The 15,326-nt window shown below is 39.0% G+C and overlaps 1 protein-coding gene across 1 annotated transcript; it reads left to right on the plus strand.

Moving 5' to 3' along the window:
- The first annotated feature begins 698 nt into the window (after nucleotides 1–698).
- On the plus strand, nucleotides 699–15,120 carry gpia (glucose-6-phosphate isomerase a). The gene is made up of 18 exons (XM_084397893.1): nucleotides 699–973; nucleotides 4,402–4,492; nucleotides 5,238–5,306; nucleotides 5,669–5,788; nucleotides 9,321–9,404; nucleotides 9,624–9,770; nucleotides 9,894–9,965; nucleotides 10,046–10,090; nucleotides 10,173–10,226; nucleotides 10,373–10,433; nucleotides 11,139–11,182; nucleotides 11,733–11,885; nucleotides 11,970–12,099; nucleotides 12,202–12,278; nucleotides 12,413–12,541; nucleotides 14,086–14,161; nucleotides 14,265–14,331; nucleotides 14,716–15,120. Exons 1-18 carry the CDS (start codon nucleotides 855–857, stop codon nucleotides 14,837–14,839), a joined length of 1,662 nt encoding a protein of 553 aa, XP_084254019.1. The 5' UTR covers nucleotides 699–854; the 3' UTR covers nucleotides 14,840–15,120.
- Nucleotides 15,121–15,326: the final 206 nt, after the last annotated feature.

The following is a 15,326-nucleotide window of genomic DNA, read 5'->3' on the forward strand; positions in this document are numbered from 1 at the left end:
ATTAATAGCCTGTTATTGGGGAACAGGGAAGACGAGTACAGATGAAGGCGTTCACTGATTACCTGACATGTTGAGGACTAACACTATTATGCTTTTAGTTAAACATCTTCGGTGAAATTTTTTTTTTTTTTGAATAAAGAGACAACAGACACACAATTTGCCTATATTTAACTTCAGTCCCATAAAAATATCAAAATTATCATGAATGTTAGTTACATTTATTCAATTGTCAATATGTTTGTTTCATAGCAAGTTTCGTGTAAAATCCTTTTTAAATGATTTACAATTTGTCCGTTACGGGGCTGAGAATGAAAGGTTTAATTCTAAAATAAAACCTGAAAATAATAATGCCAGAGGTGGGAAAATATGATTTGATGGAGCTTTGATATTTGCCTAATGATGTGGGGTATCGTGAAAAATAATTAAATATTGTAAAATTGTATGTAGTAAAAAAACAAAACAAACAAAAAAACACAAAAAAACAAGTTGAAGTATTACCGAATCCCAGGAATGACACTACTACCTTCACACACAGTATCACAGTATCAAAAGAGTGTGTAATTAAATGCTGTTTGTCTGCATTACATAACCATCTCACCACCGCAGCCAGTGTCACAGTGGGCGGGGCTACGCAGGATTCGCTGTTGTCACCGTGGGCGTGGCAGTGTCACAATGGGCGGGGCTACGCAGGTTCCGCTGTCGTCACTGTGGGCGTGTCAGAGTCGTGATGGGCGTGGCTCTCAGCATTTGTCATTGGACTTCCTCCTCACGCCTCTGTACACTGAATGAGTGTTTGAACGGTTGTATTTCACTTTAGCATCTTTGGACCGAAAGAACAGCGGGATCTTTTCATCATGGGGCTCAACAGCGACCCGATCTACCGCAAACTGGAACAATGGTACAAATCCAACGCAGGGAACCTCAACATGAGGCAGATGTTCGAGGCCGATCCTGACAGATTCAACAAGTTCAGGTGAAACACACATCAAACGCATCTCGATACGCGCGCGAGCTCTGGTAGACGTTCACACTGATGTCTCATCTCATCTAGCGTGTCTGCCAGCATCACATGTGTCGTGCATCATCTTGGGTAGAAGGCCTAAATTAGCAAATCTCTTGTATATAACACAGTTCATGTACTATTTTAGTAAGATGTCATCTTAATGTTCTCGCGATCTAATACCAGGGCACATATTAGTGTATATATGCACATATCACGAGAGTTCGTTACATGTTACCCTTGGTTTCCACGTTGATGTTGCAAGGTTATTATTGCCACATCAGGCCAATAGTCCTGAGCTCCAGGGTCCGCCCTCTGCACTGTGGCACCTGCTTTATTTCCTTCATTTACTCTCATATTAATACATTTATAGCATGCTTAGGCCTAACTATTTACCTGTGCTTTAAATCAGTATTTAGCCATGTTAGCAGCTACACACATAACAAGGTCATTGATCTTCGATTACATGTGTTTCAGCTGTACATGCACTTATTACACGGCTATTATGTGGAAGCATGTGTTAGTTTCTGGAGTTACTATATTTCATTAAATGCACGAGGCATTTCTCTAGTGCTTTCGCTGCTTATGCAATCTCTTACAGTAGTTTCACATCCTCTACTGCGATACTTCTGTTGTATGTTCACAATGCTCTTTTCCTATAAGACTTTATGAGCTGTTCTGGATTAAATTCAGACGTATTGAGTGTCTTATAAAGGTCCATATTAGTATTCATTCATTCTCATGGTAGAGGGAGAATAATATGTGCCCTGGTATAGGTGTTGATCAACAGAGGGCGCTATAGCAGCATGTAGTACGTGACTCCCTGCACACACACTCTCTCACACACACTGCAGGGCTGAATCAGTGCGTGTAGCGATTGAATATTAAACTATTTTATATGTATTACTGATATTAATCCATGTACTGAACTTAGACTGTTCTAATGATGAAGATGAACACGAATTTACGCGTCACGCTTTGCTGACGTAATAAGGTCAAATTATTGCGCACTAGGTTCTCACAAATTATATAACCCTTTTCATGTAAATGCACAAAATATATCATATAGTTCCAAAAATCTCTTTATTCAAAAATTACCATGTCCATGTCCATAGTCTCTGCTATGCAATATCAGTTATTGTTACTGCATTAAAACTGTTCATTTGTAGGGATGCACTGATATGAACATTTTGGCCGATACGATAATTCTTTATATTTGAAAGCCAATAACCGAAAACCAAATTTGATCATTTTTTGAGAGCCTGATTACACAAACAAAAGTCTCATTAAAAGCATTGACCCAAACACTTAACCACATAAATCAAACATATAGACTATGGTAACCTATAGTGAACCAGTGTAAGATTCCTTAACTTTTTTAATTAACTGTACACTGCGATGGCTGAATTTCTATATATATATAAACAAAACTATAGCCTTTGTTCCACCCCCATTGCAAATAAGTTTTATTGGTAAAATATACAGACTTTCAGCTGTTTGCAGTGAACAAATCAAACAAAAGTAATTGAAATAACTCAACAAATGTTTCAAGCGGTTTCCCCAAATTCAACTTAAAATGCAACTTTTAATGACTTCTGCAGTCTCAAAATTATTCAACCTCTTCATGGCAAGAATCTTTGGTACTTAGTAAAACACCCTTTTGCTGTTACGACCTGCTGCAAACGAGATGTATAACCACACCAGCTTCTGTTTCTGAGGAATCTGATCCTGTTCCTCATGAGCAATGGCCTCCAGTTCAGTGATATTCTTGGGTTTGCGTGTTGCCACCGCCACCTTCAAATCCCATCTGAGATTGTATATGGGGTTCAGGTCAGGTGACTGTGAGGCCACTGTATCTTTCAGGACTTCTTCTGAAACCAAGCCTTGGTGGAATTTGAGGTATGCTTGGCAGCATTGTCCTGTTGGAAGGTCCAAGCTTCAGCTTCCTCACTGACGGCATGACGTTTTCTTCTAGGATTTCCTTATACTTTAATGAATCCATCTGGCCTTCCACACGCTGCAGGTTTCCAGTGCCGGAGGATGTAAAGCAGCCGCAGAGCATCACCGAGCTCCACCATGCTGAACTGTAGACAGTCTTTTCAGCATATGCTTCATTCTTCTTCCCCAGACATAGGCTACCGCTGATCCAGAGGGACGAAAAGCTCCAGTTTTGTGTCATCGCTCCACAGGACAGAATCCCAAAACCTCTGTGGCTTATTTAAATGATTTTGAGCACTTTTCTTGTTCTGAAAGATTAACTTTTTTGGACCATTCTTTTGACTCAGCCATATTTATAACATGCAGTCAAACGTGACACTCAACAAACCTAGCCAGTTCAGATATTTCATGTGTTCTAGCTCAAGCACACCTGGTGCAACTAATAAAGCCCTTGATTAGTTACATCAGGTGTGTTTGAGACAACACCTATTTTGCAGATTTGTGCCGTTGTGAAGAATTCTATTCAGGGGGTTGAATAATTTTAAGGTGAATTTGGGGGAAACCACTTTAAACATTTGTTGTGTTCAGGTATTTCAATTATTTTTGTTTGATTCGTTCATTGCAAACAGCTGAAAGTCTGTACATTTTGCCAACAAACCTGATTTGCAATGGGGGTTGAATAATTTTGATTACAACTGCATAATAATGCAAACAAGTCATTGGACAACACGTATACAAAAATGCTTGTCCCATGGATTAATAAAATGGAATAAACTATGCACAGACAATAATAAAATGATTTTAAGTAAACAATATTGTTAATTTAAATAGCCTACGGGAAAAAGTGATAGTAGTTATTGTTAATAATGCTAGTTGTTGTTGTTATTATTATTATTATTATTATTTTTTTTTTTATTTTTTTTTTTAAAGAAACATCTTAAGTACAATATTACAGTTTCATCTACCAGCATTGATGTTTGAGCTGTGTGTGTTGGAGCTGAATGAACACCGAAAAAAGTACATTTTAAAAGCTTCTATGGAAAACCACTGTGGTATTTTGGACAAAACTATGTTTGCAATTATTCAGTTTTGTTAAGCGATAGATCAGGAATATATATTGTGTTGGGAGGGGAAAAATGATTAATATTTTTTTTTTTTTTTTTTTGTATAATTACATATCCAGAGTCATGTGGCATGCTGCACTTTGAGAGTCCCTGTTTAATATAAGAGTGCTGTACGGCTGCCGGGACGAATACATTTTCTCAAATGGCTCATTTAGCTTTCCTCATCTGTTTATTTCACTGTCCCAGTCTAAACACCACTAAGATCCTGCTACCCGAATGTATACCAGGCTTGAATGATGTTTCTGCATTATCCATGTTGTGCGTGAAGCAAAATTAAACAAATAATGATCCAGCTTTTGTATATCCTAACTGCGTGTGTGATCCTCGTCTTGTGCGCAGTCTGAAGCTGACAACAGATGATGGAGACCTTCTGCTGGATTACTCCAAGAACCTCATCAGTGAAGAAGTCCTGAAAATGCTCTTCGACATGGTACAGTTTACAGTCTTCACTCTGCATTTTCACAAAGTCATCGCAGAGGGTGTTGCTATTAAAAAGCCGTGTAGTATCAGAGCTGTTACTGTAATCTCTCTTTAGACTTTAGCTAAGGCTCTTTAAAGCCCTCGAGTGTGTCCATCTCCAGATGTTAATTGGCTTAATGCATGTGTCCTAAAAGCTGCTGAAAATAGATTGTGTATGAAGTGAACTGGTCACTGGGACACGCGCGTGTGGTGTAATGTTTACAAAGTGTACGTCAATTCTGTTGAAATGCATGTGAAATGCATAACCTTTCCAAGTATACTTCATTTAATAGCGTGCCTGAACACAGGCGCTCGACACATTTCATCCTTGTCCAGTTTCTGTTTCTCTTCAGAAGTTATAAGCGATAAAATGTCTTTGCACTCTTTTAAACTATAAACTTTAAAGTATTTCTGATTTCGTCGCAACTGTCGTGTCCGGTGTGGACATGGTGTAAGTGTTCACGTCAAAACCGAAGTATACTTTGTGCTGTATATGTGCAAAAATGGAAGTATACTTTTATCTGATTCTGTACTTCCCGTCTTCAGCCAATCAGAGTAGCACCTGAGAAACTAAATCACTCTGATACTGCAGATTTATCATAGTAATCACAGCAGGACACAATACACAAGTGGTGTTTTTATGGTTCTTTGTATGTAAGGTTGCACAAGTCATGAGTCACCTCAACCGCTCTCTTTCCCTGTCTCATCATGATTAGGCACGATCAGTGGGCGTTGAAGCCGCCAGAGAGAGGATGTTTGCAGGAGAAAAGATCAACTTCACTGAGGTGATAATATCTGAATAAAAACATTTAACTGAGACTGAGCAGTTTTGGTTTGAAATGACCAGTTGTGATGCACTTCTATGATTTGCTTCTGTATGTTGATTTATAGGATCTCAATTTCTATTGACAAAGCAGAAAGTTGTTAAAACCCTAATTTTCCTCTTTATCTCACTGGCTGTTCTGAAACTGCAGCATGTTTTGTCTCTTTTGTGGCTTATGGTAAATAAATGATATATCAATTAACACCCCTCAGAAAGACATAACTTACAAGAAACAGTAACAAATGAATCAAATGTCAATTTACTAAGGGAGCATAGTTGCTATTGTGTGTTTGTTAAAGCTGAGTTGTGTGTGTTTGTTTGTAGGGTCGTGCTGTTCTCCACACCGCGCTGAGGAACCGTTCCAACACTCCCGTCATGGTGGACGGTAAAGACGTGATGCCGGAGGTGAACCGAGTCCTGGAGCAGATGAAGAGCTTCTGCCATGTGAGTAAACATGCATGTAAACAACAACCCACTTATATATATATATATATATATATATATATATATATATATATATATATATATATACACTCACCTAAAGGATTATTAGGAACACCTGTTCAATTTCTCATTAATGCAATTATCTAATCAACCAATCACATGGCAGTTGCTTCAATGCATTTAGGGGTGTGGTCCTGGTCAAGACAATCTCCTGAACTCCAAACTGAATGTCAGAATGGGAAAGAAAGCTGATTTAAGCCATTTTGAGCGTGGCATGGTTGTTGGTGCCAGACGGGCCGGTCTGAGTATTTCACAATCTGCTCAGTTACTGGGATTTTCACGCACAACCATTTCTAGGGTTTACAAAGAATGGTGTGAAAAGGGAAAAACATCCAGTATGCGAAAATGCCTTGTTGATGCTAGAGGTCAGAAGAGAATGGGCCGACTGATTCAAGCTGATAGAAGAGCAACTTTGACTGAAATAACCACTCGTTACAACCGAGGTATGCAGCAAAGCATTTGTGAAGCCACAACACGCACAACCTTGAGGCGGATGGGCTACAACAGCAGAAGACCCCACCGGGTACCACTCATCTCCACTACAAATAGGAAAAAGAGGCTACAATTTGCACGAGCTCACCAAAATTGGACAGTTGAAGACTGGAAAAATGTTGCCTGGTCTGATGAGTCTCGATTTCTGTTGAGACATTCAGATGGTAGAGTCAGAATTTGGCGTAAACAGAATGAGAACATGGATCCATCATGCCTTGTTACCACTGTGCAGGCTGGTGGTGGTAATGTAATGGTGTGGGGGATGTTTTCTTGGCACACTTTAGGCCCCTTAGTGCCAATTAGGCATCGTTTAAATGCCACGGCCTACCTGAGCATTGTTTCTGACCATGTCCATCCCTTTATGACCACCATGTACCCATCCTCTGATGGCTACTTCCAGCAGGATAATGCACCATGTCACAAAGCTCGAATCATTTCAAATAGAGCCCGACCGATAAAGGATTTTGAAGGCCGATACCGATATAAATATTTGTTGGTTTTAAAATCCGATATTCCGATATATCGGCCGATTATTTTTATTTTTTTAAATTTCAGAAACGCGCAACAAAACATTAACAGATTTCCCTAACATTAGTTATTTGTAGTTATTTATGAGTTTTAACTAAAATAATATGATAATGCATTTTAAAAAGAGACTTGTTTCTTTTGTCACAACAGAACAGAGGAACATCAAAATATAAAATAATGATGACATTATTACTATAATCATCATTTATATTATCATTAAACAAGATAAAGGTCACTCCTAAATGTTTGTGTGCGTGTGTAATATTTAGTCCCTACATTGCCTTATAAGCTACCTTATAATTACAATGTCAGCTTGCTTATCCCTTTACCTGCACTTTTTAAATTCTTTCCATCAAGCTACATCAAACCATTTTCAATCATCAGTTTCTGCCTGCCTTCTAAAACCTACTATTTAGTGATCTAAATCCATTATGTGACTCGTTAATGCTGCGGCTGAACGACAGTCTGCAACGCACACTTGGCGTCATTGGATTTTACACACGTGTAAAAGAAAAGCTAACTTTTATGCACAAGCTACGTTTGATACTTTTTCTCTGTCTAAATGTTCACTCCTCGCAAGTCTAACTTACATTTTACAATGCAGGGACTGTAACTAGAGATATGCTAGTTATAAATACAGTAATCATTACTTTATTTAGGCAGAATAAGTTCGTTGTGGTTTCCAAGCTCATTAATGTTAACGTTAGCGGTCTTCCACTGATAGTGGCATTAGCTAGCTTTGTGGTTAGCTAGTCTATGATGAGCCATAATTTAGCAATGGATAACGTCATACTGCAAATTGTAAAACATACATTTTCAATATAACAGGCCAAGGAGAGATGATACGTCTCATTGCTATAACTGTCACGCTATTAAAGAAATACTTCAGTCACATTGTCAAAAGTTAAAAGGACAGTCAGTCAACTACACTGTAACAACGTAATGTAATTACTAGCTAATTCCGCTTCACTCTCGGCTTATTTAACAGCAGCAAAACTGGACATGATAGTCACGAATTTTGTCATGCTTATTTGAGTTAAGAGAACTGATGGGGATGTTCTTTTAATTGTTATTCAAGCAATGTATGTCTCGTGACCAACTCACCAGGAACACACTTCACCGATGATCTCACTCGCGGATAACTGGTTCTCTCTGCCCGACTCTGGCTGGATCAGCAGGTTGCAGGATGTGTGGCGCGTTATACACGAGTGTTGCCAACAGGGACGGTGTAGAGTGCCCTCTGGTGGACAAACTATACAACGCCAACACTCATGACATGGTTGAAGGGTGTTTCGTCCGTTTTTATTTTATTTTTGAAATATTCATTTATAGTCCATTATAAATGCCGATACCGATAGTTTGGAAAATGCCTAATATCGGCCTGCCGATAAATCGGTCGGGCTCTAATTTCAAATTGGTTTCTTGAACATGACAATGAGTTCACTGTACTAAAATGGCCCCCACAGTCACCAGATCTCAACCCAATAGAGCATCTTTGGGATGTGGTGGAACGGGAGCTTCGTGCCCTGGATGTGAATCCCACAAATCTCCATCAACTGCAAGATGCTATCCTATCAATATGGGCCAACATTTCTAAAGAATGCTTTCAGCACCTTGTTGAATCAATGCCACGTAGAATTAAGGCAGTTCTGAAGGCGAAAGGGGGTCAAACACAGTATTAGAATGGTGTTCCTAATAATCCTTTAGGTGAGTGTATGTATATGTGTGTCTGTGTGTGTAAAGGAAGACGCATCATGTCCATAACCCCCAGGATGACAATGTCAAGATTCATCAGGCTCAAATATGTATCATTTTCATAAATTGGTTCCTCTGAGTCCAGATCTTAAATTCCTTAAAATATCCCATAAAAAAAATGAATGCACCTCTTGATGGAAATAACATTTATGGAATATGGCCATGATGAGTCTTCCTACATGGTTGTTTAAGAAATGAAAAGCTACATCAGTCAGGGTTAGAAGAACTGTTGCCATATATATAACATGCTAGAAACATGATAATCACTGCAATAATGATCCAGTCATAGACTCTTAAGCATTTGCCTATTTAATCCAAACAGCGACTCTTTTCTGGCAGGGCAGTGTAGAACGGTGATTAAACTCACTGGAACTGTTTGTGCATTAAACAGTTTTATTACACACCTTCCAGCCAATCAGAGTCAAGTATTCAGACAGATCATGGTATAAATAATATTAAAATCCAGCAGAAAGAACATTAATAATACCAGTATTATATACAGTACTCATACTTAAGTGTGTTTAATGAAATTATAGTTTAAAAAGTGGGCTAAGTGCACTCGATATTAAGAGTTCAACATATGCGTTTTAAAGCAATATATTTAACAATTATTTGATTTAATTGATTGTTCATTTCAAAGACAGCTGACTGAAAATTCCTGAATATTGTCATTGCGTATGTGTGTATTGTTTTGCAGAAAGTGCGCAGTGGCGAGTGGAAAGGCTTCAGTGGTAAAGCCATCACTGATGTAGTGAACATCGGCATTGGAGGTTCTGACTTGGTGAGTTTACCATGAGTTTCCCGAGAGCCAATGGATGTTTACATGGAGATTTGGTTATTTCTTAAATAGGCAGTTTAATAAATCTGTCCATAATAGTTAAGTTACGCTATCATATGGAGTGTAGCCTGTGATTCTGGATTGAAATTGCAGACATGTTTGTTAGATGTTCTCTCTGTTAAACCAATGGCTAGGCCTCATTGAGTCATATCTGGTAATCAGGGTCCTCTGATGGTGACTGAATCTCTGAAGCCGTACTCTAAAGGAGGACCCAGTGTCTGGTTCGTCTCTAACATTGACGGGACGCACATGGCCAAGACCCTCGCGCAGCTTAACGCTGAGACCACCCTCTTCATCATCGCTTCCAAGGTCACAACCGGCATAAACTATACTCTGAAATAACAGTAAATGATACAGTCTTGTACAGCAGAATTGGTGATATAAAATGAACAAGTTGAAGTAGTTAATTTCTTAATATGTGTTGCTCTTTAGACATTCACCACCCAGGAGACCATCACTAACGCTGAGACGGCCAGAGAATGGTTCCTCCAGACCGCTAAAGATGTTAGTACCTTCACGAACCGCTGAAACTGTCCTAAATGGGAAGTTTCCATTGGTCTAATTCTGTGTTTGTATATTTCCAGAAATCTGCTGTGGCCAAACATTTTGTGGCTCTTTCCACAAATGCAGTAAGTACAGCATGATGTCACTGTTGTGTCAGTGTTAAAAGTAAAAGTTGATTTATCTGTGATTTATCTGTTTCCTCGCCAGCCAAAAGTCAAGGACTTTGGTATCGACACCAACAACATGTTTGAGTTTTGGGATGTGAGTATTGATTTCTCTACAAGCATATATTACTGCATGAGAATGTAATGACTTTATGCATGATTGCTAGTAATGTTTAAATACTCTGCCATGTTTTTGATTTGGCATATTGACTGTGTTTCTGATGCTGAATGCTCATGTTTTAGTGGGTCGGCGGACGCTACTCGCTGTGGTCGGCTATCGGTTTGTCCATTGCACTGCACATAGGTACGTCTGCTGTGTGAACAGTCCCGTAAGGCCCGAAACATGCTGTATGCAAGTGTATATGATCATAAAACCACTAGTTGGATGCTAGTTGGTGTGTTGTACACAAAATAAAAAATGCAATTCAAGTATGTTGCATTTTCTGCATCACCAGAGGGGGCGCTATAACATTCGCATAACCAGTCTTCTGTGGTCAGTTTGTTCTTTCAGATCAACTACTGTCATTGTTAAACTGGTTTAAAGTCAACGTTAAATCATAATATTGACCCTCTCTACTTTCTTAATCCATGTTCCTGGCTCTATTGTGAGCGATTCATCAAAGCTATTCCCAAATACACTGAAACTTTTCTTTTAACTGGCATTACTAATTACTCCATTCTGGTGTTCACAAGGAGGAAAATTGTCACCAAATATTTAGATTTTCTCAGATATAGTTTATGTTCCAATAATAAAATTTGTTTTGCTATCCATGTCACATTAAAGTATGTAAAGTATGAATGCACCAGAAGTGTGTATATATATATATGGGCAGCACGCTTTTGTGTTTTGGTCAAACGTTCATGTTTATGTGCTTTTGTTTCTGGCCTAACTTCTGCCTGAATCAAATTTGAAAGACCTCTAGTGCAGCATCTTGCACTAATAGATTGTTTGTTTACATTTTTTGTGTCTGTAAATGTTCCAGTAACTTTATTTATTGTCATCTTGTAGGTTTCGACAATTTTGAGCAACTTCTAGCCGGTGCTCACTGGATGGTAAGCACAATAATAGTATGCCAGTTTACAAGAAGACTTAACTCTACACTGCACAACTCCACACTGTGTACCTCAGAGCATCTGAGAGTTAAAGTGCCCCTTTTGTGATATTCTGAAGGTTCTTCATTTAGTTTTGCAGGTCACCTATGTAAACAACAGATCATGTCGTAAACCAAACGGCCATTATCATATCTGAATATCAGCTCCGGATCTTCCTCAGCGCTTGTTCTCACAGTGATAGGAACAGTAATGATGCTGTCAGTTTTACCCATAGGCGGGCATCATGCAGATTTGTTAGAAAACTACGTAGGTTCATGCAGGAAGTGAGACTGGAATTACTGACAAACTCGTTTCAGGCAGTTCAGAATCATCCCTTTCTTCTGGGAGACTAACTCCATTCATCTGCACTTTGATCTTTCAAACTTTACAGACCTTTTACATTCACGTACAGTTATATTACACACTACATGAAACGTAATATCTGACAATGTATAACAGGGGCACTTTAAGTGTTTCTGGGAGTAACGTCTCTGTGCTATTTATCTTCTAGGATAACCACTTCCGCTCGGCCCCTCTGGAGCAGAACGCTCCGATCCTGCTTGCCCTGCTCGGCGTCTGGTACGTCAACTTCTTCCAGGCCGAGACACATGCTCTGCTGCCCTATGACCAGTACATGCACCGCTTCGCTGCTTACTTCCAACAGGTCGGTCTGATGGTGCTTCAGGAAATGAAGTCATAAATGTTTCTGATAGTAGGACACGTTGTTGAGTTGTTGATATTCTTTCAGGGAGATATGGAGTCCAACGGGAAGTACATCACCAAGTCTGGCACTCGTGTGAATTACCACACTGGACCCATCGTGTGGGGAGAACCGGGAACCAACGGGCAGCACGCCTTCTACCAGCTCATTCACCAGGGTCTGTGACCCTAAATATCCCCCGGAGACTAGTTCCTGGTTTAATTGACATGCTAATGTCCATTTGTGATGCTTTTGTCATGATATATCTTTCTCTCCGCAGGCACTCGCTTGATTCCTGCTGACTTCCTCATTCCTGCTCAGAGTCAACATCCTATCAGAGATAATCTGCATCATAAGGTGTGCAGACGGTCTATGTGTTTCTAAGTCTTGGTTTTCCGGGTTCTCTTTGGCTCAAATAACATGAAATAACATCTGATGCCCGTGTTTGTCTAAGCGTTACATCACACTCTTTCATTTTATGAACCCGGTAGATCCTGATGGCAAACTTCCTGGCACAGACGGAGGCTCTGATGAGGGGAAAGACCACCGATGAGGCCAAGAAAGAGCTCCAGGCTGCTGGGATGTCTGGGGATCCACTGGAGGAACTCTTGCCCCATAAAGTGAGCGATTCTTTACTTGAAAACCATGTGTCCATAGATGCATAACTCTTTGGACGGTATCTAAAGAGTATGTTTAGAGCAGAGGTCTTCAACCTTGCTCCTGGAGACCCACTGTCCTGCAGAGTTTATCTCCGACCTACTAGAGGAGCAGGGTGAAGACCTGTGTTGGAGCTGCGGCACACGGTTACAAATTAGCTTCCAACAGTGTGTTATGGTCCAAAGGGCATACAGTAGATTTTCATTTGAATAAACAATACTTGCCAAGACTGCTTTAATTGTGTTTGCCAACCATGTTCCTGGAGGCAGGACACACTGTTCAAACACACCTAATATAACTTTTCAGACAGTTAACAGCAGTGTGTATGGCAAGCCGTTTTAACTTTTATTCATTTCCAGGATATGAATTCTTGATATGAACAATTCAATTTTCACTTGTTCAAATGATAGTTATAGATATCAAGAATTGAATTAACTAGTAAAAACTATAATTCTTGATCCATAGGCTGCCATTCAAATTCAACTGTTGATATCAAGAATTGATTTCTTACTAGTTGAAATTCCAATTTCACATATTAGAAATACAATTCTTACTAGGAAAAACCTTTATTCTTGATATCAACAATTGAATTGCTACTAGTAACAATGTTCTTTTTTTTATATCAATAATTCCATTTTCAATAGTGACAATGTTCATTTCTGATATCATGAATGTGATTGTTACTAGTAAGAAAGCCATTTTAGACATCTGAAATTATATTGATATCAGAAAGTAACATTTTTACTAGTAGCAATTCAGTTGTTGAAATCTAGAATAGACATTTTTACTAGTAACCACATAATTCTTGATATCAGGAATTCACATTTTTACTAGTGAGAAATACAAAGCTGATATCAACAACTGAATTTGAATGGCAGCCTATGGTGATATTTCACTAGTGAAAATACAATTTCAGATATCAAGAATTATAGTTTTTACTAGTTTAAATTCAATTCTTGATATCAAGAATTAGCATTGTTACTAGTGGAAATGTAATTTCTGATATCAATAACTATAATTTTAACTAGTGAAAATTGAATTGTTGATATCAAGAATTCATATCCTGGAAATTAATAAAAGTTAAAACGGCTTGCCATAAGTGTCCTGTCCACTAAGGCTGCATCCAAAATCGTAGGTACTTCTTTTGAACAAGTACTTATTTTACGGTCATGTGACCAATAACGTGAGTTGCATCGCTTACCCAACATTTACGAATCCTCTCCCATGGCCTTATGGGACAGTAAAGTATCCTTTGTATGCGCACTTCAGTACTTTTTGCCTAGTGTTTTGAGAAATTGTGACATCAGGCATACTACTCTTTTCGTATATTTTTTCGCCTACTATATAGTCGGGAATTAGGCATGTTTGGATGCAGCCTAACTCTTTGAAGCCTCGTTGTATGTGTCATTTCATTCTGACTGAAATAGAGAGTAAAATTTGATTTTACTCCAGTAAATGTGATATATATATATATTTTTTTTCTATAATTATACATTGGTTTTTGTAGGTTTTCCAAGGAAACAAGCCAAGCAACTCTATCATCTTTAAGAAACTTTCACCCTTCATGCTTGGTGCGCTGGTTGGTGAGTATCAAACATGTTATATCAGTACTTCCTTTTGTGAACGTGCGTGTTTTGTAGACCCTACACTCATGGGTGATATGATGTATTTGTTCTTGTGTTTCAGCCATGTATGAACACAAGATCTTTGTGCAAGGTGTGATGTGGGATATCAACAGCTATGATCAGTGGGGGTGAGTCCAATGCAAAAGTATCAATTTGGACCAAGTTCATTTAATAAAAATTGATAGAAACAACAAATTAGCCAATGAGGGCTTTGACAAAATGTGGCTGTTCAAGTCAACGAGAAAGAGCGCTTGCAAGCAAATTTACTTCCACAATGTGATGGGATTTTATCCTTCAGGAAGAAATCCATTGGTTTGTCAAATGTTGTCGCTCTACCAGAATGGAGCCAAACAAATAAGTGGGCTTGGAAAGTCATTTCAGAGGCGGAGCAGTTTATAACTTTATTTCGTGAATTATTTAAAAAGACTTATTGTGTGAAATTGTTGGAGTTGTTAAGAGTTTCATTCATCTGTTCATTTATGGAGAATGACACATTTTATCTGTCCCATCAGTGTGGAGCTCGGCAAGCAACTGGCCAAGAAGATCGAGCCTGAGCTGCAGGACGACGCAGAGGTTCATTCCCACGACTCCTCCACCAATGGACTCATCAGCTTCTTCAAGAAGAACCGCTCTTAGATGCTTCCTGACTCCTCCGCTTCAGCCCCACCTCTGCTGGCCCCCTCATCCAATGAGATTAGTGAATTATGACACATGGCATAGTTCAGACGGCAAGCCTAGACTATGAGGATGAGCACTTTATGTCTGTCATCTATAAGCCATGATATTCTTGTGTGTTGTGTAAGATTTGACTGTATTCATGTATCCGTGGACCAGTTTGAGACGACTGTATCTGTATGCACTGCACATGCTAGATGGATTCATGTTCTCCTTTGGACCAATAAACCACAACTAATGTATTATTTGTCACTTTGCCTGGAAGTTTATTCTCTTTGTTCAGCAAAATGTATTCGATGATCAATGAAGTGTCCATTACATGGACCTGCACATGTTCCAGATCCGGCACCTATTGAATTGCTTTCGTAAGTGGTTTTAGTGAATTCATCTACTCCCTCTTATTTCTCTTTAGTTGCAAGAAAGTTAAGTTGCAATCTACATTGTTAAA

The sequence above is a fragment of the Rutilus rutilus genome (genome assembly GCF_951802725.1).
Source record: "Rutilus rutilus genome assembly, chromosome: 23".
NCBI lineage: Eukaryota > Metazoa > Chordata > Actinopteri > Cypriniformes > Leuciscidae > Rutilus > Rutilus rutilus.

Bases quoted from the DNA above. Each gene is read 5' to 3' on its own strand.
- gpia (XM_084397893.1), top strand. From the start codon at position 855: ATGGGGCTCAACAGCGACCCGATCTACCGCAAACTGGAACAATGGTAC. The intron at 9,405-9,623 runs GTGAGTTTACCA...TCTGGTAATCAG, and splicing joins GCATTGGAGGTTCTGACTTG to GGTCCTCTGATGGTGACTGA. The intron at 10,091-10,172 runs GTAAGTACAGCA...TTTCCTCGCCAG, and splicing joins TGGCTCTTTCCACAAATGCA to CCAAAAGTCAAGGACTTTGG.